This window comes from Corvus moneduloides, chromosome 7 (assembly GCF_009650955.1).
Source record: "Corvus moneduloides isolate bCorMon1 chromosome 7, bCorMon1.pri, whole genome shotgun sequence".
NCBI classification, from domain to species: Eukaryota; Metazoa; Chordata; class Aves; order Passeriformes; family Corvidae; genus Corvus; species Corvus moneduloides.
Window position 1 is genome coordinate 28,954,158 of NC_045482.1, and position 20,466 is coordinate 28,974,623.

A 20,466-nucleotide genomic window follows, 5' to 3' on the forward strand; every position below is an offset into this window, starting at 1 on the left:
CAGCCTTCTAATCAGATGCAGACAGACTGAATCCAAGCCTAACCAGCCTTAACTGAAATTGCCCACTGGCGCTGGCCTGAGCTGCTCACCCTCTCCGAAACCCAGACCCAGACCTGCTGACCTGCATCCTTTTGACATTAAGGCTTACTGTCTGCTTGAGGAAGCTTTGGAAATCGTTCTGGTAAGTGTCACAAGTCCACCTGTGCAATGCTTCCATGAACATCAGAGGAAATGTTTCTGTGAATAAAGGGGAATTGTATTTTTATTTCTGTAGGTTTAATTTAGTCCCACTCAAAACCAGTCTGACACATTTTAGTAGTGTCTTAATCCAAACGACCTTTCCCATATGAGCAAAATTTACTCCAGAAAAGGGTACTGAATGGTGGAAAAATTATCAGTGCAAGACTTCCAAGCAAACATCAAACTCTATCTAGGTTTCACAATAGCAGCTGCACATCTGCTGTTGCATTGATTAGTTCCTTGAAAGAGGCATTTAGTTCCTTGAAAGAGGGATAAGAATGCCTCTCTTAAGGAACTAATCAAGGATGATTGCAAGTCCTGATCAACTAGAATAAAAGTTAGGTTAGCAGATGGGGATACAAACCAGTGTGAAGCCGACATGAAGCCTCTGACAATTTGAGCAATGTACATTGTACTCCCACTCACTTATCTGAGATCCCATGGATCACGTGAATGAGGCAAACTGTTTTTCCAGGTGAGCACCAAAGCAGTTACACAGCATAACTGCTGCATAGGATTCCTCCCCTTGCTGTTTGAGAGCTATCAAAACCAAATTGGCTCTACAAAACCCAGACTAGACTAACAATTTCCTCCCAGGTCTATAGCAATACATGGAGATTACAGGATTTTGAGAGCTTCTCCCTGCTTGATTACGAGTTAGATTACTACAATAGCAGTGAAAAAATAGTGGGTCAAATTCTTCTCCGTTGGGGGCCCCTGTGCAGCTTTGCTGACGTCAGTGTTGCCATTACCCGATTTAGCAGATGATTGCTGGAAAAGAGGATAATAGTGACCCGCAGTTAAGTGAAACCTTCAGAAGGAGGGTGAACCCTTGGTGCCTAATTCATGGATTCAAATCCTATTCTCTTTGACAGAGCTGCATTACTGACTGAGGAAAACCTGTCCTATTGAGCTTTATTTTAAATTTCAGTTGTTTCTGATTTTTAAGAAGTAGAATTGGCACAGAACCAGCTACGGCATCTGTTCCTCTAGGCACCTGTTCCCCAGTTTTGATTTCCAAGTAACAAGATCTATTGTAAGGGCAACTTGGAGACATAAAGAGAGGAAATGAGCTGTATTTACAATGCAAAATGCAAAGAATTGTTTGATTTAGCACAAAGGGAATAGGACAAAGAATTATTTTATGGTTGAATAACCAGGCTTGTAGACTAGTGTTGTTTCATTAGAAAACAAACACCAAGCAATCAAATATCATGTAGAGGGCTGTGCAGAGCTCTGAGCAGGACCACAAGGAATCAGGCAGCACCTACCTGAAAGAGCTTGTTCTTTATCATGCCAGCCATATCCAGGATCCATTTTTACAGCCTTGTCTCACATCTTTAACATCTCCATGCAGTAGTATTTCCTACACATATATAATCTCTATTTGATTTTATGTCCATTTTTTACTTTGTAACTAACATCGACTTCATCGACAATTTCACTGCAAATTAAATGCTTCATTAGCTGTACTCAGACTCATGACAGAAGCATGGTCAGACTGAAATCAGTATTGCAATCTTCAGGACTGCCTCTTTCTGTTCCTAGATTCCCTAATGTTAAACTTTTCCAGCAGCAGAAAAATGGAAGGAAGTCTGCCAGGCATCTACATGGCACTCAGTAATCCCATTAGCCACTCTGCTCATATTTGATTGTAACAACTCAGAGGTACCTTCTGAAGTAAACCTTCCCCAAAGCAGGCACCAGTGAAACAAGCTAAGCTGTCATACCAGCCAGTGTAAAACAAGCATGATGGCTGTATGGCAGCCTCAAGATCCAACAGCAGGACTTCCCACAGATGATTAGATCTCATGACACAATTAATGCCTTTTTTTTTGGAAGCCAGACAGCATCAGGCTGTGTCAAGTCTGGTTATAAGACCTCAAAAATGGCCAGCATATTCTGGGCAGCACTCATGATGCGAGAATGCCACCATGGTACTGTTGTACAGCGAATTGAAGGGTCATTTTGTGATGTAATGTCTAACATGAAAAGTTGTGGATGCCCCTTCCCTAGAATTGTTTAAGGCCAGGTTGGATGGAGCTCTCAGAAAGCTGGTCTAGGGAAAGGTGTCCCTGTCTATGACAATGAGGGTGGAACGGGATGGTTTTTAAGGTCCCTTTCAACCCAGGCCATTCTGTCATTCCATGATTAATAAAACTTCAGGATGAGTGCTGGGTTCAGTGTGGGTGCTCCCACTTACCAGTGAAATGGCAAGTGCTCAGTGGGAGCAAGAACAACCATCGGGCTGGAAAGCACCAACTAGGGAACAAACTTGAGGAGGGAATCAGAGCTGTGCAGAGACATGGTAAAAGTCTTCAGCTGCAGAGAAGGTAATTGTAAAGGAGAGAAAATTAAACTGTCTTCTATCTACTGTGAATAGCTCATGCAGTACCATGGTTTCCAACTGAAGTGAGGAAAGGTAAAGCAAAACATCAAGAAAAATCATAAAACTGTTGAAGAGAATTCCCATCAAGTCTGTGGGATTTCCATCCTTTGAGGTCTTTAAACAAGGGCTAGACAAGTATATGCCAGCAATGTTGGGGGTATAGCTGGCTCCTGCAGAAAGGAGGGAGATCCATGGCACGAAGATCTGTGCAGCCTAGATTGGAAACTTCCTAAAATCTTTACATCTATCTCATATTATTCTTATATTATTTATTCCCTATACATTCTCCTAATACAGACTTTTTAATATTATTGTTTTGATATTTGCAAAGGATTTTGTGCTGCCACTCCAGAATGAAAAGCCCTGAATAAAATAATTAAAATCTGTTCAAGAAAATCAGGGATTTCACAAGCTTCTAATACAGCCTGTTCCTGGCATCTTTTTCCTAACTTAGACCTTCCTTTCAGCAAATTAAGATGATTATTTTTAAACCTGCCCTTTACAGTCATGGAGAATGATTTATCATTATTTTTTGTCCTTATAAACCTTCCTGTGTTTGAAGACTTTTGTTTCTAATCAGTATTCTCCCTTCTAGGTTAGAGCAAATACAATACTTCAACACTTCTTCAGAGGACACACTGTTGAAACTCTGCTAATTTGTGATTTTCTCCACTGGATTGTCTCTAACTCATCCACATTCTCCTAAATTATTGTAATCTCAAACGGGATGTGTTTTTCTGGATACAAACTTATTAATGCTGAGCAGAATAAAAGATGCAAGAGAATAATTTGTCATCTAGAACAGCCCTGTAATTTTGGAAAGTATCAACATTTGCCTTTTTATTGGTGTTTACAACAAACCTCTTTCAGTTTACAGTCAACTACAATCCCCAAATCGGTTTTTCTTTAATAGCAATTTTGTTTTGCTGATGAAAACTGAGACATGAGTATTATTTCCAGAAGTCTAAAATTCATCAATATTTATAAAAGCCCTCTGAAATATATACTGGGAAAAGCAAAGTATTTCTCACTGGTGTATAAATATTGTTATAGCTATAAATATACCTGTACTCTCAAATGGTTTCAAGTCCACTTATTTTTGACCCTTTTGCAATTAAAAACTGGACTAGAGAGGCAGTGGGGAAGACAAGGCTGGTGTATGGAGCCATGGGGGGATGAGCAGCACAGAAGTCTCCATTTCCAGAGAGATACAGCCACTGGTCCTGGACTGATTGCTTTTGTTTAGGAAACAAGAAGGCAAGCTGTAAAAAGCAATAAAAATAGAAAGCAGCTCTGCTGCTCTGCCGGACTGTGGCTCTGTTCATGCTCTGTATACAGCCATTAAGTTGATCCTGTGCAGGTTCCCCTGCCTGAGGACCAGCTCCTGCAGCAATGTGGGCTCCCAGGAGCTCCAGCAGAGGCTGCCAGCTCAGAGCAAGGCTCTTTGCCCTCCCAGGGCATTTGTATCTGACCTTCCTCTCTGCACATTTACCAGTCCTTTCGGGGCAGTGCTCCACCAGCTAATGGCGCTCGGGATCAGCAGTGTGCAACACTGGTGTCTCTGGGCTGCTGCCTCCCTGGAGGCTCTGCACAAGAAAGGCCACTGCTAAGTGATGGGAAGGGAAAAAGAAGCGTATGTGATGGTCTGGAGAGAAGACCAGTGCACTAGGAAAGTGCAGGGGCTGTTGGGCTGGAGGGGATGAGCTGACACAGCTGCAACCTCACCTGACTCAGGCTCCAGTTAGCCAGGGTAGGAGTAGAAAAGTGACTCCTGTTTTCTAGGACACTTCCCATTACCACTGCATGGACATGTGTAGAGTAATTTGTCTTATTCATGTGTGCAAGTGCCTGAAAAAGCTCCTGTGTGCACAAGGGAAAAACTTAACCTAGAAACATCATGGAAAATCTGCTGGACCTGGTGCAGGTTAAGCTCCAAGCTACAACGTGGAGAAAAGCAGGGACCAAAGGCTTCCTCATGCCACTGACTAGGCTGCCATTCCACACAAACCTGACCAGATGCACTGGTGATGTGCCCAGACATGGCAGCACATTGAAATTCTGTGACAAAAGAGGAGGAGGAGGAGAAAAAGGGAATGTATGGCTACATTCGATGCTAATCCATCTCCTCCAGGACTACTGCTAATATATCCTAAGAATAGAGACAGCTACCAGAGCCAGCATTCACTGGAAATAAAAATGGCCAAAATAATTCTGTTTTCTATTAAATATAACAGTGCCTTCCCAAAAATGCAATTCAAGGAACTTTAACATTCTCTTTCAGGGAATTGTAAGTAGAGCCACAAAAAAACTCTTTTTTTTTATCTGAAAATGTGGTTGCCTTTAAAATGCAAAATGTTTTACATTTGTGACAAAACCCAGTGCCCTTCATCACCATCCGTATTATTTCCTACACACAAATGTATTAATATCTACCCAGCAATATAATGGAACTGCACATCACTGCAACATTACCTGGCTCCTGCCTGAGGACTATCTCACAATTACTCTTATAAATACCTGTTTTGAAATTACAGAGCTAAGGAGCTCCAGGTCTTGAAGAGAACGGCAATGTTGCACTGCCTGCCTTTGGCATATTACTTTGACTAATCCAACCTTACATGTTCACCGCTTCCAAGAAATAAAGAGTACATATAATAACATGAAATGCTTCTGGGGGAAAGGTGGGTGATGTGGAACAAGGAGCACATTTTCAGGAGGTTTGAAAGCTGGTGCTGTTTACCAAGATCAATGACATGTCATCCCAGAGGAGCACCGATAAAAGCCTCTGTAGTTCTGCTGCCCTTCTGTCTCTCTGTGTTTTGTATTTCTAAGCAGGCAGTTTGCAGCCAGTGTGCACTCCACATGCATTAAGCACACGCAGCATCCATGTAACACAACGTTAAAGATTAGAAGGCACTGTGCAAAGCTGGGTGGTACAAAGAAATGCATATTTAAATTAGAAGTTAACACAGAGAGAGTCCAGACAGGAGATGAAGAAATTGTTCCTGTGATCTAATCACTAAAATGTTCGTCTAGCAGATATTAAAATGGGGAGGGCATGGGGAGTGGCATGTTTGCATTTTCACTAATGCATCTCAAACATCACAGATCTGTAAATCTGTAAATAACAGATTTTAAAAAGTAGTCCATAGGAACAACAAAAAGTCTAGCTGAAAATAATACATCTGAATCAGGTTTCAGTTGGTGTGCAAGAAACAGCCTGATGGATGCAACATCAGCTTCTCAAAAAAGACCTTAATACAAGAGGCAGTACAGGAGCAAGTTGAGTAGAAGAGACTTTCTGAGCTGCTGAGTTTTCAAAAAGGCAAATAGCATTACAGAGAAAGGCTCAAGATAAGGAAAAAAAAGTAAGTCTTTCCTCCTACAAGTGAGGGGCAGTGAAGTTTCCAGGACTCAGTTTGGTGTTTCAATAAATAATTATGTTTTTCCAACTGAACAACCAGCTAGACACGGCAAACTGTAATTAACACCAAGAAGCATAATACCATTTGGCAAGCATACACCTTGTTTCTGAACAGGAGGCTTCAAGAACCCCTTAAAAGCTATTCAAAGAAACTTATAATTATGTGCTAGTGTGATTAGTCTCTTCTAATAATGTCATGCCTATTGAGCACACCCTATTGAAAAGCCCACATAAAAAATGCACGGTTTCACTGATCTGTATGCTCATGTCAGAAGCCCTCATTTGGAGATCTGAGAAATGAAAGAAACATTACTATGGAGATCAAGAAATTTGGTTTAGCACTGTAAAATAATATTAAGATTGAATAATATTAGCACCAACTATTAATAAATGTGCCAGCATTTCCCTTTAAAAGATACCATATGCAGTTGCTTTTAGCTATGCCTAAATTTTTAAGCTGTGGGATTGAATCTCATGTTTATGAATTTTTTGAATACTTAAAGGCTTTGGTGACCTGGAGGAGAACTTTGAATATAGACAACAAAGTGAGCAACAAATAGACACTTTTCACTGTGCATGAAGGTTCAAAACAGCATAAATAAGGTTGTAGACCAATCTGATTATGCATGCAATTATAGAGGTGCTAAATATTGTGTCATTATTAAAAATAGGTGCTGTAATATAAACTATCTTCTTAATCTCTATTGCAGAAAACAAAGATATCATCTAGACCTTTATGTAAAATAAGCCATAAAAGTCCTCTCAGTGCAATTGCATTGGTAATTAGCTCTTGTTCATTTTAATTTAGAAAGACTGAAAGGTACAAGAAAGAAAGGAAGATGCCTGCTACCTTAGGCCAATTAATCCATGTACTCGAGAATGTATTCTCCAGAGTTAAACACAGCAGTGACATTCCTGGGGCCCCATGAGCACACATGGGCATGCAGCTTAGAGAGGAGAACAGCACCTGGCTGTGACAATGCAAGCCAGAAACATCTGCAGGTACCAAGCTAATAGAAATGTATGCCAGATGCCTCTTGAATGCTTGCATTACGGAGCAGTTTTTGCAGATAATCACGTCTTCTCACACAGCCGTGATGAGTGTTCAGAATGTGGGACAAGTCAGACAAAAGAGCCTTCTTTGTGCCATTCAGCCTCCCTTCCCCTCTCAAGCAACCTTGTGCCTCATCTCACAATCACTCACCTCCAGATGTACCAATTATTGTTATTTCTGGAGTCAAAGTAGAATTTTTCACCCCCATTTGGAAAACGCCCTCAGGGCTGTAAAAACCTTCAGACAAAGCAGGAGGGATATATAACACTGTGTTAAGAAGAAAATAAATTTATGTCCAGAAAGCAAGGCATTACCATTCTCTTCATCTCCTTGGAGACCTGGTGACCTCCGAGGTGGTTATAAAAGGGCCGGTCAACACCCCAGTGTGGCGCGTTATGGCTGATGGAATTGGCACGCTGGCGGTTCATCTTGGCTATCGTGGCTTTCTCATCTTTCTGGAATACAAACCAGAGAGAAATGCATAATAAATTTTCAAACATTTACATGGCAGTTGTTCTCCAAAGCATCTCTCACTTTTGATCTCTCACTCCAAAAGCTGGCTTTGCACCTTGAATGTTATGAAGCTGCCGCTGACCAGAAGCAGTCCCAGTCCACCGTTCCTTTTTCTTCTCAACTTTTAGAACACTTGCCTCTAAGTGGCACCCATTATTTTACTCCTTTACTTGTTCTGAACAGCCACCATAACCTGTGTAAACATGGGGAGCATTCCAAAATGGAGACATCTATTTTCTTTATTAGCAAATTGAATCAAACTGAATAATTTCAGATAGAAAATTGCAGTTCCAAGGTGAGATACTACACAGAGGGTCCTCAAAAAGCAATCAAACAGTTAAAATTGGAAGAGAAATGACACACTGAGTGATCTCGTTGAAGAACAGGAGCCTTGAAGGTCCTTGAAGCTATGGAAATACAGGACACCTTTCTCCATAGGTACAAGCAGATAATTTTCCACACTTGCAGCAGTATATTCCCAGACATGCTAAGGAAAGCACATAAATCTTTCACTCAACTGTGTATATGTTAAGGGTGATGAAATTGCAGTGTGTGACAAAATGGTCTTCTTGACTCTAATGCTAGCTTCCAATTTCACACTGACACTAATTCTCCTGAAGTTTGAAAAAAGTCTTTGGTTTCATTATCAAGGCCTTGACTCTTGACTACAATGGGATCTTACTGTGAGGTTAGCACAGGATCTGTCAGACAGGTTTCATTCAAGCTCAGTGCCAGCCATAAGAGCACAGAAGTGCAGCATGTAACTAGGCTCAACAATGGGCAGATCAGGTCCTTATTTTGAATATAGTCCCTAGCCAAAAAGACAGGCAGGTCTCCACATGGAATGTGTTCTGCAGACAGAAGTCCCTCTATCAAGGGCTGCACTGCAGACTGGCTCAGGGAGGATTGTGTGATTTACCTGTACTGACTCAGAAGACAGAGGGGTGGCAATTACTATATCCTTTCTTAAAACAGACAACCTCTGGAGAGCTTGAAAATTCAGAAGGTAGGGATAGTTGTTTATTACTTGAGAGATTAAACTTTTTCAAGAGAATTGCTGCTTCAATGACATCACAGAAAAAAAATAGACTTAATAGTTAATTTTGGATTTCCAGACAACTGAGTTATTTAAAAAGAAAACCTCCATTGCTTTCAACTCTAGAACTTTGGTTCAAGTGTTACTTGACAGTACAAGTAGGTCCACTGCTTTTCTTGCCTGGGGTCTGCATTCCATACCTATTTATTTTGATTCCCCACTATTCAGTGTAACTTGTACTTCTCAGGAGTTTGCAAAATACCTGGTGTTATCTCCATGGTAACCACAGAGTTAAATGTCAAGTGCTATGCTGCCTTAAATTAGGGTTTTAAAAAAGAAATTTAAAAAGGCTTGCTGAAAGTCAGTGCTGGAGAAAGCTGCCTGATTGACAAGCATGGGAAATCATCTTCTCTCTCCTTGCAACAAAGAGACAGCTACAATGACAACAGCTCACCACATGGGCACCAAACATTCCTGAGCACGTGGGGCCACAGCTTCATGGCCACGGGCTGGGGACACGGGGCCAATTGTGACAGGAGCCCTGTGCCCACACCCAGCTGGCCCCGTGACAGTGAGCAGCAGTGGTCCTGCAGCTCCAGGCTGCCAGCAAAGACCTTCTTCATCCAGCCAGGATGACAAGGGTAGGTTCACAAGGAAACCCTGTGGAAGCAGACCTAAGGGAGCTGTCAGCACCCCGGGATGACCATTAAGGGGAACCATAGGTGCTCCCACATCGACACCTCCAGGACAGCAAGTGCCTCCTGTGTCACCTCTTCCCCACATTGAGCCCACCATTGGTTTGTCTGCAACGGCTGAAAATTCCAGCACTTGGCACCAGCTGAGTTTCACATGAGCAGTCATGACAGAGCCACTGGATAACCTCCAGGAGAGACATCTTTTAAATGTTTCTAAAAATACATTAATGTGATGAAATTCTGATGTCCAGATTTGAGTTGGTTTGAGGTTTTGTTTTCTAAGAGTCACTGCTCTTTGTACTCTTTGCCATCATTTGTAGTACTTTCTTGTGGTTGTTTTTCAGTTATGCAATCTTTTTCATAGCTATGCTTCTTTCTTTTATGATGTGATGCCAGAAAACTGGTAGGAAATACAGTTTCATTATCTCCAAGCAAATAGATATTGTTTTTCAACAACAGAAGTGACACTGTCAATCCATTTTATTCCAACTTAGGGAAGGGTTTTCAACCAAATGTAATAAAAAACCCCTGATGTTGAAACTAGTCTGGGGATCCATAAAAGCAAAGCTATTTGGTTACTTTACAAATGCCTTTACATCAACAGATGATAAAAATGATATACAGCAGGTTTTCACCCCATGAGTTAGTAAATCCGGTTATAATTCCAGAAAAACCTTAATGCCAAAGTCCATGAAGGCATACTACCCCTCTCAGCCCGTGAGTGATCCTTGTACCTGCTGCAAGTGCTAGTGAGTCTGAAGCATCACTTGATGAATTTGAAGGAAATAAAAGACCTCAAATGTATTGACTGACACATCTGGATTGAGGTAAGGACAGGACAAATGGGTAAACATGATTCTGAGATTGTTTCTAACCATGAGGTCAGGCGCCATAAATTTTCTATGGCTTCATGAAGTCTGGCAGTATTTCCCCCCCACCTCTGGTAGGAAGTTCCCACTGGATTGTGGACTGTGTTTCAGCAGTATTTCCAATCAGATTAAAACGCATATATACAAATACAGTGCACTTTAGCTTTTCCACATTACATAATGTGCTACTATATCATCTTGAACAATAGGACTTTGCTGTTAACATCAACACTTATTATACTGTTATTTTAAAAACTTGAGATAATTTACTTTCTGCAAAATCACTTGTTCTGTGGGTGATGAAAATAACAAACTCTAAAAATTAAGCATTAGATGGGACACAGCTCCTCTGTGAAAATTTATGAGACTGCCTCCTCTGTTTCTTCCTGGCTAAGTGACAGCATAAGGAGAACTTGCACACAAGGCTGCCTAAGGCATAACAAGACTGGAAAAGAAGAATAAAGAAAGAGAAGTGGTGATGCCCTTCAGTCCTACTCATTACAGGTACTACCAACATGAGAAGAAGGTGCAAAAGTCTCTGGCAGCAATGGGTTTTTCAGATTTTAGGTGGATAAACTCCAGAAGGCTGTTGTGGGAACTTTTCAAATCTGGACTCACAAAGAGACTGTAAATCTGATTCCCAGGGGTTGTATTGTGTTCCCACCACCAGTTCCCACACACTGAGCTACAGTAATGCTACAGCAAAACTGCAGAAAGAGCTGGGGTTTTCTTTTACTTATCAATTGAATCAAGAATGCCTGTTACCTCTTTAGTGTGTGTGATAGGATTTTCCAACATATTGATCACTATCAGTGCAATAGTGAAGTCTAATCATGGATCAGCCATATCAGATTTAGCTACATATTATTCTTTGAATTGTCTTGAAGTCCTTCTGACATCTGGATGATGTTTCTTGTAGTGTTAAATGCTCCAAACCACTGCCTTCATAAATCTACATGAGTGGAACCCTGCTGAGCTCTGATTAAATGTGCTAAATTGAGGAATCATCACATTAGATTGATTGTGTTTTAGGAGACTCACATGCTCAACATTTAAAGGACCATTTTGTTTCTTCAGCTGGATGGAATTCCAGGACGTTATTTAGAAAAGAATAAGAATTGTTTTTCTAGGAGTTACAGCCAAAGTTTTGTTGAGCTGTTTTAAGGCCACCATCAACAATCCTTTTTGAAACTGGTGTGTACCTGCTATTGTTAAAAGAAACACCCAAGTGTAATCAATTGAAAGACATTAGAAAAAATAAACACTTTTTCCCCTTTCAGACTTTGTGCACTCAGCACAGCATGTTTGATCAGCAGTACTGCTCATCTGTTTTCAGGCACATTTTGTTTCTACTTGTGTTCAAAACAAAGCATTCCCCTAGATTTCTGACAATGTTGAGGATGATAAAACTAGGTGTAAAACAATGTGTTGCTAAAATCCTATTCACCTTATGGTCTGTTTCCCACTCCTTCAAACACACACTTTTCCACCCTTCTCAGAGTAAAGCTTTGACCAGTGATTAGAGTGCTGGGAAGAGTAGTTGTGATGGTTTTTCAAATTAGTGCAGCACCTGATCTCAGAGAAGAGCAGAATCCGAGCAACAACCACCAAGTGACATGCTCCTGTACAAACACCAGAAACTGGGGCAGCCCAAGAACTGGGAATAATAAATGGAGTACAGTAAGAATATCAGGGAAGTGATAGGATAGCAATAATGAGTGGGACAAACATTTTGAATAAGATTCAGAAGGGCAGATATAAAAGTTGTGAAGGTGGAGGACCAGAGTTATGCAATATGAATGCTACAGTCTGCAGGGTGAGCTAAAAAAGCCCCATGTAACATGAATAAAAAAACCCCATTCTGTAGAAGGGTAAAGATGTCGTGCAGGCCATTGCAATACCTAGGGCTTAAGTTTTGGGAATCACTAAAATGTGGGCAACAGTTTTAGTAATTCTAGCTGATAAATTGCTGTTTGTCTGGAAATAGAGACTTTCAGGTAAAGAAAGAAGTCAGTAAGGAAGAAAGGCAAAGATCTCCTTGGAGAACTCCTGTATTTCTTCCATGCTAATGTATTAAGTCCATTAGAAACACATATCCAAATGGTTGTGAAAATTAACTGAATAAGAGCCGAAGTCACTCTGTGTAAATCACCCATGTGAGGATAACAGAAACTTAAAATTCTTCATTATTGTAGAGCTGAAGGAACAGATTGTTTCTCTCCAGGTAATCACTACTGCCACAGTAGAGGCAAAAGGGAAGAAGTCTCATAAGCATAGGGTTATAAATGGAAAGCATTGAATCACAGAATCATTTAGGTTGCACTGAGGATCATCGAGCACAACTGTAAACACAGCACTGCCAAGTCCCACTAAACCATGTCTGGAAGCAAAACTTAAGCGTCATATGCTGAAGTCAGAGAGACAACCTCCATTCCAGATCTGTGGAAAACTGCCAGATTCCATTTCAGTTCTGGTAAAAGATATTTTTAATAACTATTTAGTCAGCGATCATGACACAGAGCTTGTAGAGCAGCAAATGCTGGGTTTGGATTAACAGCCTTGAATCCCAGTTTCTCTAAAGAGGAAAAAATACAGTAGCTCTCACTGGCTTTGTTTCTTCCATAGAGCATTTGACAGAGTGCTGTGCTGGAGAGTAATGGCTAAGACAGATGGGGAATATGAAGCTGGGAAAAGAGCTGGTTTCTAGTGAAATGGCAAGAGACAGTGTTGAATAAGGAAGTATTAGTCTAGATGAAAGTTACTAGCAGAGTTACTCAGTTACTGCTCTTGGGGCAGATTTGGGTGAATTTTTTCTTATATTACCTGGCAGCAAGTGAGCAATGACAGATTTGGCTAACGAGGGAAGCAGAGGTATATTTGATAGATATGAAGAAGTATTAGCACCCAACATTTGAGGACTAACATGGTAGAAATGGAACTTGAGACATTTGAGTGTACAAAGCACATGGTCACTCCCGTAGAGATCACAGACAGAAATTTCATTTCATTATCAGGAATCACATTAGTTCATCACAGAATAAATAGAAGACACTGAGATAATCCAACTTTGCAAAAGGTAAAGGTTTCCTTTGATGAGCAAGAAAATGTGAGAGCTTGTGCTTGTCTCTTCTTTGTTGTGTGAAGACATTAGAAGAGTCTGTCTCAGGAGAAAAAAGGAGAGGGGACACAATTTCTGGCAGACACCAGACAACCAGAGCAACTAGGTTTTAGAGCAGCCCGCTGTTAGCACTAATGGGAGCAAACAAACCACAGCAAAAGATTCAACAGACCTTTATGGCAGAACCTGCTAATTTCATCTTTTTATATGCTTCACAGGCAAGTGCTCACCCATGAGGGCAGCAGAATCAGAGGACAGGGCAAACAGAAAGGTGAAAGCAGATCTGGAGGTAGAGATGAGGAGAAAAAAATCTAAAAAGACTGGGTGTTAAAACTTTGCATTTTGTTCTCTTTTAATGAAAGCAACTCTTCTGCATACCAGACAGAAAACAACAACTACGTTTTCAGCTCTAGAGATATTATTAAGGACTGAGGGAGCAGAATCTAGCCTTTTTCCCCCTAAAACTGCATCAATTATATTCCAGTTAACAGCAATTTTAAAAAGGACGAAGAAAAAAAATATTTTCAAAGAAGCAGCTAGTTTCAGTTCCTGGAACAAGAATATGAGATAAATGTTCCTCCCACTTGCTCTGTGCTCAAGAAATGGTATTAACACAGTGAAAAAGTCAAAAAAACAAAAAAGAGAGAAAGTTCAAAGTTGTGGCTCCCCATGGCAACAGTAAGCAGAAAGGGTATGGAACATAAACCCTTACATTTGATGTATTCATCATAACTCATGGTATTGCTGGGTTTTGATGGCTGTGGGGCTGATGAACCAGGTATCCAGATAATTCAAGTCTGCTGTGTGAACTGAGGAACTGCTCAGGCAGTTACTTGGATCTGCTCTCAGGCCAATGCTAATTCCAAGCCTTATGCACGAGGACAGCAGGAACCCAGACGCAACTCACAGGAACTCTTTACTAAGTGAGGTGAACATTTTATGGCCATTACTGGAACAGAATGAACTGAAAACCTGGCTAAATACATCACAAGATGCCATTAAAATCAAGCAGAAATGAAAGGAAAAAGTAAAGTACCAGAATTTTGCCAGCCATCAGGCAAAATGTTCAAGACTGACTGAACTGACAATGGGCAAAACTTCTGATCTCACTTCTCACTTCTGATCTTCATGTTATGTGAAAAAGTTTTTGAAGAGGGAGACAACTTTAAACACTGGAACAATGGTTGTCAATGGTGGATTTCCCATCCCTGGAAGTGTCCAAGGTCAGGTTGGATAGAGCTTTGAGCAACCTGGTCTAATGGAACGTGTCCTTGCCCTGGCAGGGTGCTTGGAACAAGGTGATCTCTAAGGTCCTTTCCAATCCAAGGCATTCTACGGAAAGATTCACAAAGAGATTAAAAAATAGCTATGGGAGCACAGAAGTTGCAGCAGTATGGGCAAACCTCAAAACTCTAAACACCTAATACCCATGACACTGGGTAGCTGCTTTTTTATGTTTCAGTTTAGCCCAATAATTACATAAGTCATGCAAATGTCCCAATTTTTAGCCACTCTGGGACGCAGTACGTTACAGCAGCATTATAGTAGCACTCAGAAACTTCAGCTAAGGGCTGCACTATGTAACAGAGCTGCAATAAATACGTATAAAGCAGTGAAAGAATGGCCCATTTTATTTTACTATGGCAAATCAAGGCATAAAGATGGAAGTTCCTCAAAACCTATGTCTGGAATTGAATCCATGTCTCTTACGATTCTCTGTCCAATCTCCTACTCAAAATACATGCCATGTTCAAAAATGAAGTTGGGTGCCAAGCACTCTGAAGTCTCTGTTTCTGAGGTTTTTTGTCTATACTTGCAAGCAGCAGAATCCTGATCTTATGTCTTTCTCTTCTGTCCAGAGAAACTTTCGGTTCTCCCCAAGAATATGCAGACAGCTTGGTGACTGCATGATTTAAGAAGTCAGTATAGGTTCTCCACTCCAGGAAATGGGGTCTGACCACAAGGGTATTTTGACTTATATTCTTAAATCTTCCCAGCAAAGAGAAAGCGATTTGGGTATAAACACCAGCTGGTCCATTGACAGGCAGTGATGCTCAGGAACAATAATCTTGCACTGCAAGTTTTAATCCTCTTTTGAAGATTGACAATTGTTAATGAGATTTATTTTATGAGCAGATAGAGAACAAAACATCATCTTCTCTCTTTAGCAGATGATAAGGGGTTTTCTTGGAGATTTTTTACACAGTATCCATTAAGGAGATTTGAGGCTTCCCTTCTCTCAGGAAATGAGGGAATGGTAGCAAAGTACTTCTGTACAGGTGTTAGTTATTCAAATCAACCATGCTGCTGGAACATGTCACAAACTCTAATTCACTTAATCTCATGGCAGTCCTATTTACAGATGTGGGAAGGTTTAATTGGTTTTAGATTCAGAAAAATATGAAATTATTTTCAATTCAGGCCAATCTGTATATGCTTGCCTATATTGTGAATAGCAAAGTAGTGCCTACAGTGCAGAAATTACTACGTGAAATATTATTGGTTATGCTCAACTAGATCAAAAAGGTCCTTTTCTAGTATTTCAGTCTACCATTTTTAAAAAGAATACAAACCAGTGATAATTTGCTGTTGGCAGTGTCACAAAAAGAAGATATATCAGCTGAAGTCCACTCGAGTTTGACTTGATTCAAGTTCAGTTCAGTAATGCCCTAATAGGTTTATTTTGTGCAGCCTGACCCATGTCATAATTGGTATGATCTCATCTTACTATCACAATGATCATCCATCACTACAATGGGCCAGCTTTTCCCATCTTCAGAAAGAGAGGCTGAAAAGCAATGATAGGAACTGCTCTAATCTTTATGGTCATTCATCTGGTGAGCCAGTAGACAAAATCACCTCTGTAATCTGACAGAGAAAAGATCTTTGTGGTTTTACTCTATTCCTTTAAGCACTTCTACAAAACACATATCTGTATTAACAACATTCTTCCGTGTGATTTTGAAAACAACTTGAGGATTGATTTTGAGGAGAATTTCTTTGAGAGAACTAGAAAGAGCTTGACACAGACACCTTATGTAGTTGGTGGCTATTCCCTTCTATGCACATAAAAGTTCAGGAAGAGGAGAGAGAAGCAGGAATTTTTGTCACTGAAAGTCAACTGTCTCATCTAGAAAGGCTTTACTTTGGTGTTTCAGAGAAATCAAGTTATTAAAGGTACCTAAACCTGCTTAGTTTGTTTGGTCTTACCCGCTTCTGGCTGCACCGTACAATCAGGAAGGTCTCAATACTGTGCTCTTTCAGATAAGCGTTGCGCTCCCCTCCGAAGCCCAGCTCCACCTCATAGTCTCCATTGAGATAGTTCAGGGTTGCTTTTGTTATGTGGATGCGCCTTGAATGAGACAAAGGACAAGCAAGTTCTGTAGACTCTGAAAAGTTGTCACCTAAAAAGCCAGGTCCTGTCAGGGATGGGTTCCATGTACTGGAACAAACGAGCAATAAACACCAATTGATTTAGCCATGCTACTACTCCTACACATTTAGTATGTGAGTTTCATGGCTAAACACAACAGCTTTGATGAAACAACTTACCCAGCTTTGCCCCCTGCTTCCATGTGGTTGGCTAATGTAACATCGTTGGACCACACATCAAACTGCCACTTTCTGAGGCCCAAGACCCCGCAGTGAACTCTCCCACTGTGGATTCCGACCCTCATGTTGACATTCACGCCGGTAACCTCACGGACTAGTCTGAAAAGAGACGTGGGGGAGAAGGGGCATTACTTACAACTGAATGGTTGCAGTCAGCAGCACATACTGGCATCCAGAACACAAAAATCCATAATGATCCATAAATTATTCACATATGCACATGGGGCTACTCATCCACATCAACAGGACAACAGGACAAAACTGGACAAGTTGTACTGCTCTTGGATGGCCAGGCTGGCCAAGAACAGCACTAATTGGAACAGGGAGCTCTTGGAGTAAATCCATGTACACTGAACTTAGGACCAAGTTGAGAACTCATAAAAAAAAATTATCTCTGGGGCAGTAAAAGGATTAAAGTGCTGGTCTCTGATTTCCATACCAAAGCTGGACATAACCTGCCAGCACTCGGCCTCATTAAGAGTAATAGCATGTTGAAAAGAGAAAAAGGAAATTATTTCAGAGATCTTAATTTGTCTGTATGGCACCAAGCATCAACTGTTCCACAGATGAAATATGATACGTGTGTGAAATACCCCACTGAAGCTGGAAAGCTTTAACAGGCCTTACAGTAGCAAAACCAGAGAACCACATCTGTTGCAGTCAGCAAACAGACAGCTACAAATACTCAAGTTCTGATTGTAATGAGGTTTTGGATGCTCTGCTCACTCCCAAAAAGACTGCTGAAACACTTTGTGGGTTTTGCCCTTTTGGGGCAAAAGTTAACTTCAATAGCTGTTCACATGAACAATATATTTAGGAGTGTGGGTAGGAGAGTCTTGAGGCATTCAGAACAACTCTGCTTCTCGTTATTGCCAATCACATCATTCTCAGAATGTCCATGTTTCGCAGGCAAATTCACCTACATCATGTACCACTGTCCCTTCCTTTGAGAAGTAAGTTCCTTGCAGCAAGAAGGTACTTCATACCTTCTTTATACCAGATTTATACCATTATACCAGATTTATACCTTTATACCAGATTTCAATCTCTTCAGTTTTCAGGTTCATCCAGTCCTTTCTAGATAACATCATCTGGATAGGTAAGTCCTCCCAACTCCCTAACATCAACAGTTCTAATATTTATGCTTTAGTTATTAATGAAATTGCATGATTAAAGATAGACCAATTCTGGACTCCGGTTCACTCTTAACAGCGCAATATGTCCCTTAAAAAACAGTGGCCAAGATGACTTCTTGTTGAAACAGCTTATATCTTCCTCGAGTTCCTTTCTCTTTATGATCCATATCTTATGTTTCAGTACCTACTCACTGAAGTGACATTCATTATTTTTATTAACAAGCAACAGAGATTCTCTAGCAGGTAAAGGAAGATGACATGGGTAAGTTGTTACAGGCTTATGAACTGAAAGAACTCCAACCACAACACTCAGGAAAGGAACAGGAACTGGGGTAATAAAAATGTAGCACCCATAAACCTGACAGGAACAACACAGCTGCAGCTCCTCCCCTCCACTGGGTGCTACAACCCCTCCTGCACCCCCTGCCAAGCCATGTTACTGACACGAGACCAGGGAAATTTTCTCAGTGGAGTCATTGATGAGAAGGTGACTTTGTCTAGTCTAGACTTTGCAGTAAACAAATAAGTTTGGCTATTCTTTATAAACAAATGAAATATCCTTTGTTACCTTCCTTTTTTTTTTTTTCTTCAGCTCATTTATACCAGCAGTACAGTGAATACAATTTTCTTGAAATCTTTTCTATTTGGGGTAACACTCTCTGCTGTTATTAGACACAGATGAAATCAGCCTACAGGCAGGGCCCAGTGTTGGTGAAGCCTGCAATCAAATGTGCAGTAGTTATTTGTTACCTGCAATCAAATGTTCAGTAGCTATTGGTTACCTTAATTGTGAAACCTCTTATCTTGATCCTTAGAGGAGGAGGGGGGAAGAGGAAGAGCAGGGGTAGTGAGAACAGAGTCACCTTCCAGACTTATTAAGAGATAAGATTGTTAAATGCATTCATTATACAGCGAGTGGGAAACAAGTTTTAAAGGCTCTTGAAGAGCTATTTGTAAACAAACACTGAGTGCCGTTCAGCTCTGTGTTTATTCCAAGTAAGGTGGGTTGCAGCTAATCAATGAAGTCTAGACACCCTGGTGTTATCCAGCCTTGTGGGGGATTACACAGCAACACATGAAGATCTCTGGATTTCATCAGGCCAACTACTGGGCAATGGACGCAGTGTTCTGTTGGTAGGGCTGGTGGCTAAGGATTGCTGCTTCTTGTGTTTGACAAGACCCTCTGTCACCTGCTACTTAACTGTATTTCACCTGGAAGAAATAGCATTCTTTCAAGGGCTACTGGAAACTAGTTACTTGCAACTCCTTTTATTTTGCACATTGCATACAAACCCCAAAAGGAGACTGGTGCAAAGCAATGGAGTTTAAAACCAGGAGAGGAGAGGTAGGAAGTCTGGGCAGTGTACACTGTATACAAAGCAAGGGAATGCTGTTGCATACTGTGCTTTGAATGGAGCCCTTGGGTGAAAACACTGCTTTTCACCCGATGTATTTGTGTTATGAAAATGAGGTTGAAAACTCTGGGGGTGTACTGATGTCCTTGCAGAAATTCAAATGGTTAAGGAGGTACTGTACCAAGCTCAGTAAATAGGTAGCTGTAGATTTTATCAAGCTGAAGTGGAAACTCCATCAATTTACTGTATGGAATAAGAGGAGAATTGCCTAGAGATGATCTACTTCTCTGTTGGTGCCACTAATACTTCAGAAGATGCTTTCAGAAAATAAAAAACAGAAGAGAAGGGAAACAGCAGGAGAGTCTGTGCAGCAGGGATGGTGTAGATATCAAGGTCAGCTCAGTTACTATCCAAAACTGAACTTTGTGCCTAAACTTGCATACACTCAAGATGACCAAATAAATCTTCCTTCCCTGAATTCTGAAATAATTGGCCTGTGAAAGCATATGTACAATGCAAACACTATTCAACACTGTCTGTAATCCTCCAAGTAATAAAAACTAGATACAGGTATCCTATTTGCTACTCTTTAAAGACAGGAATGGTCTGGACTAACATCATTTCTAGTCTGACCTCAGGAGCAGGCAAAGCATCACCAGAGGTTTTAAAAGAGAAAAATAAAGATGAGGAAGCAAATAGAAATAAAGAAGAAGACCATGAATCTGTCCCACTCTGTGCCAGACCAACTTCATGCTTTATTTCAGTAATTAATTTAACTAAAGTGAGAAAGCCTTGAATCTGACCCGTTTGGCATAGGGACACATAGAGATGGATTTGTTGAACTAGACAAGACAGACCTTAGCAGAGCAATTTTAAGGTGAGTAAAAAACTGATTTAAAGAGATATAAATGAATAGTGACTGAAATTTAATAAAGTTATTATTAATCCTCTGAATTCACAATTCTGTAATTCACTGGAATCCTCCTTTGGGAACAAGACTTCCTGTAATTATAGTAACCTTTGCC

General features: G+C 40.7%; 1 protein-coding gene across 1 annotated transcript in view; it reads right to left on the minus strand.

Moving 5' to 3' along the window:
* Nucleotides 1–20,466, minus strand: part of ADCY5 (adenylate cyclase 5) — a 208,260-nt gene that overhangs the window by 36,395 nt on the left and 151,399 nt on the right. Inside the window, exons 6-8 of the mRNA XM_032115118.1 lie at nucleotides 16,891–17,049; nucleotides 16,549–16,690; nucleotides 7,422–7,562 (exon numbers count right to left, since the gene is read on the minus strand). Coding sequence (XP_031971009.1) covers nucleotides 7,422–7,562; nucleotides 16,549–16,690; nucleotides 16,891–17,049 — 442 coding nt within the window. The remainder of the gene's footprint in view (nucleotides 1–7,421; nucleotides 7,563–16,548; nucleotides 16,691–16,890; nucleotides 17,050–20,466) is intronic.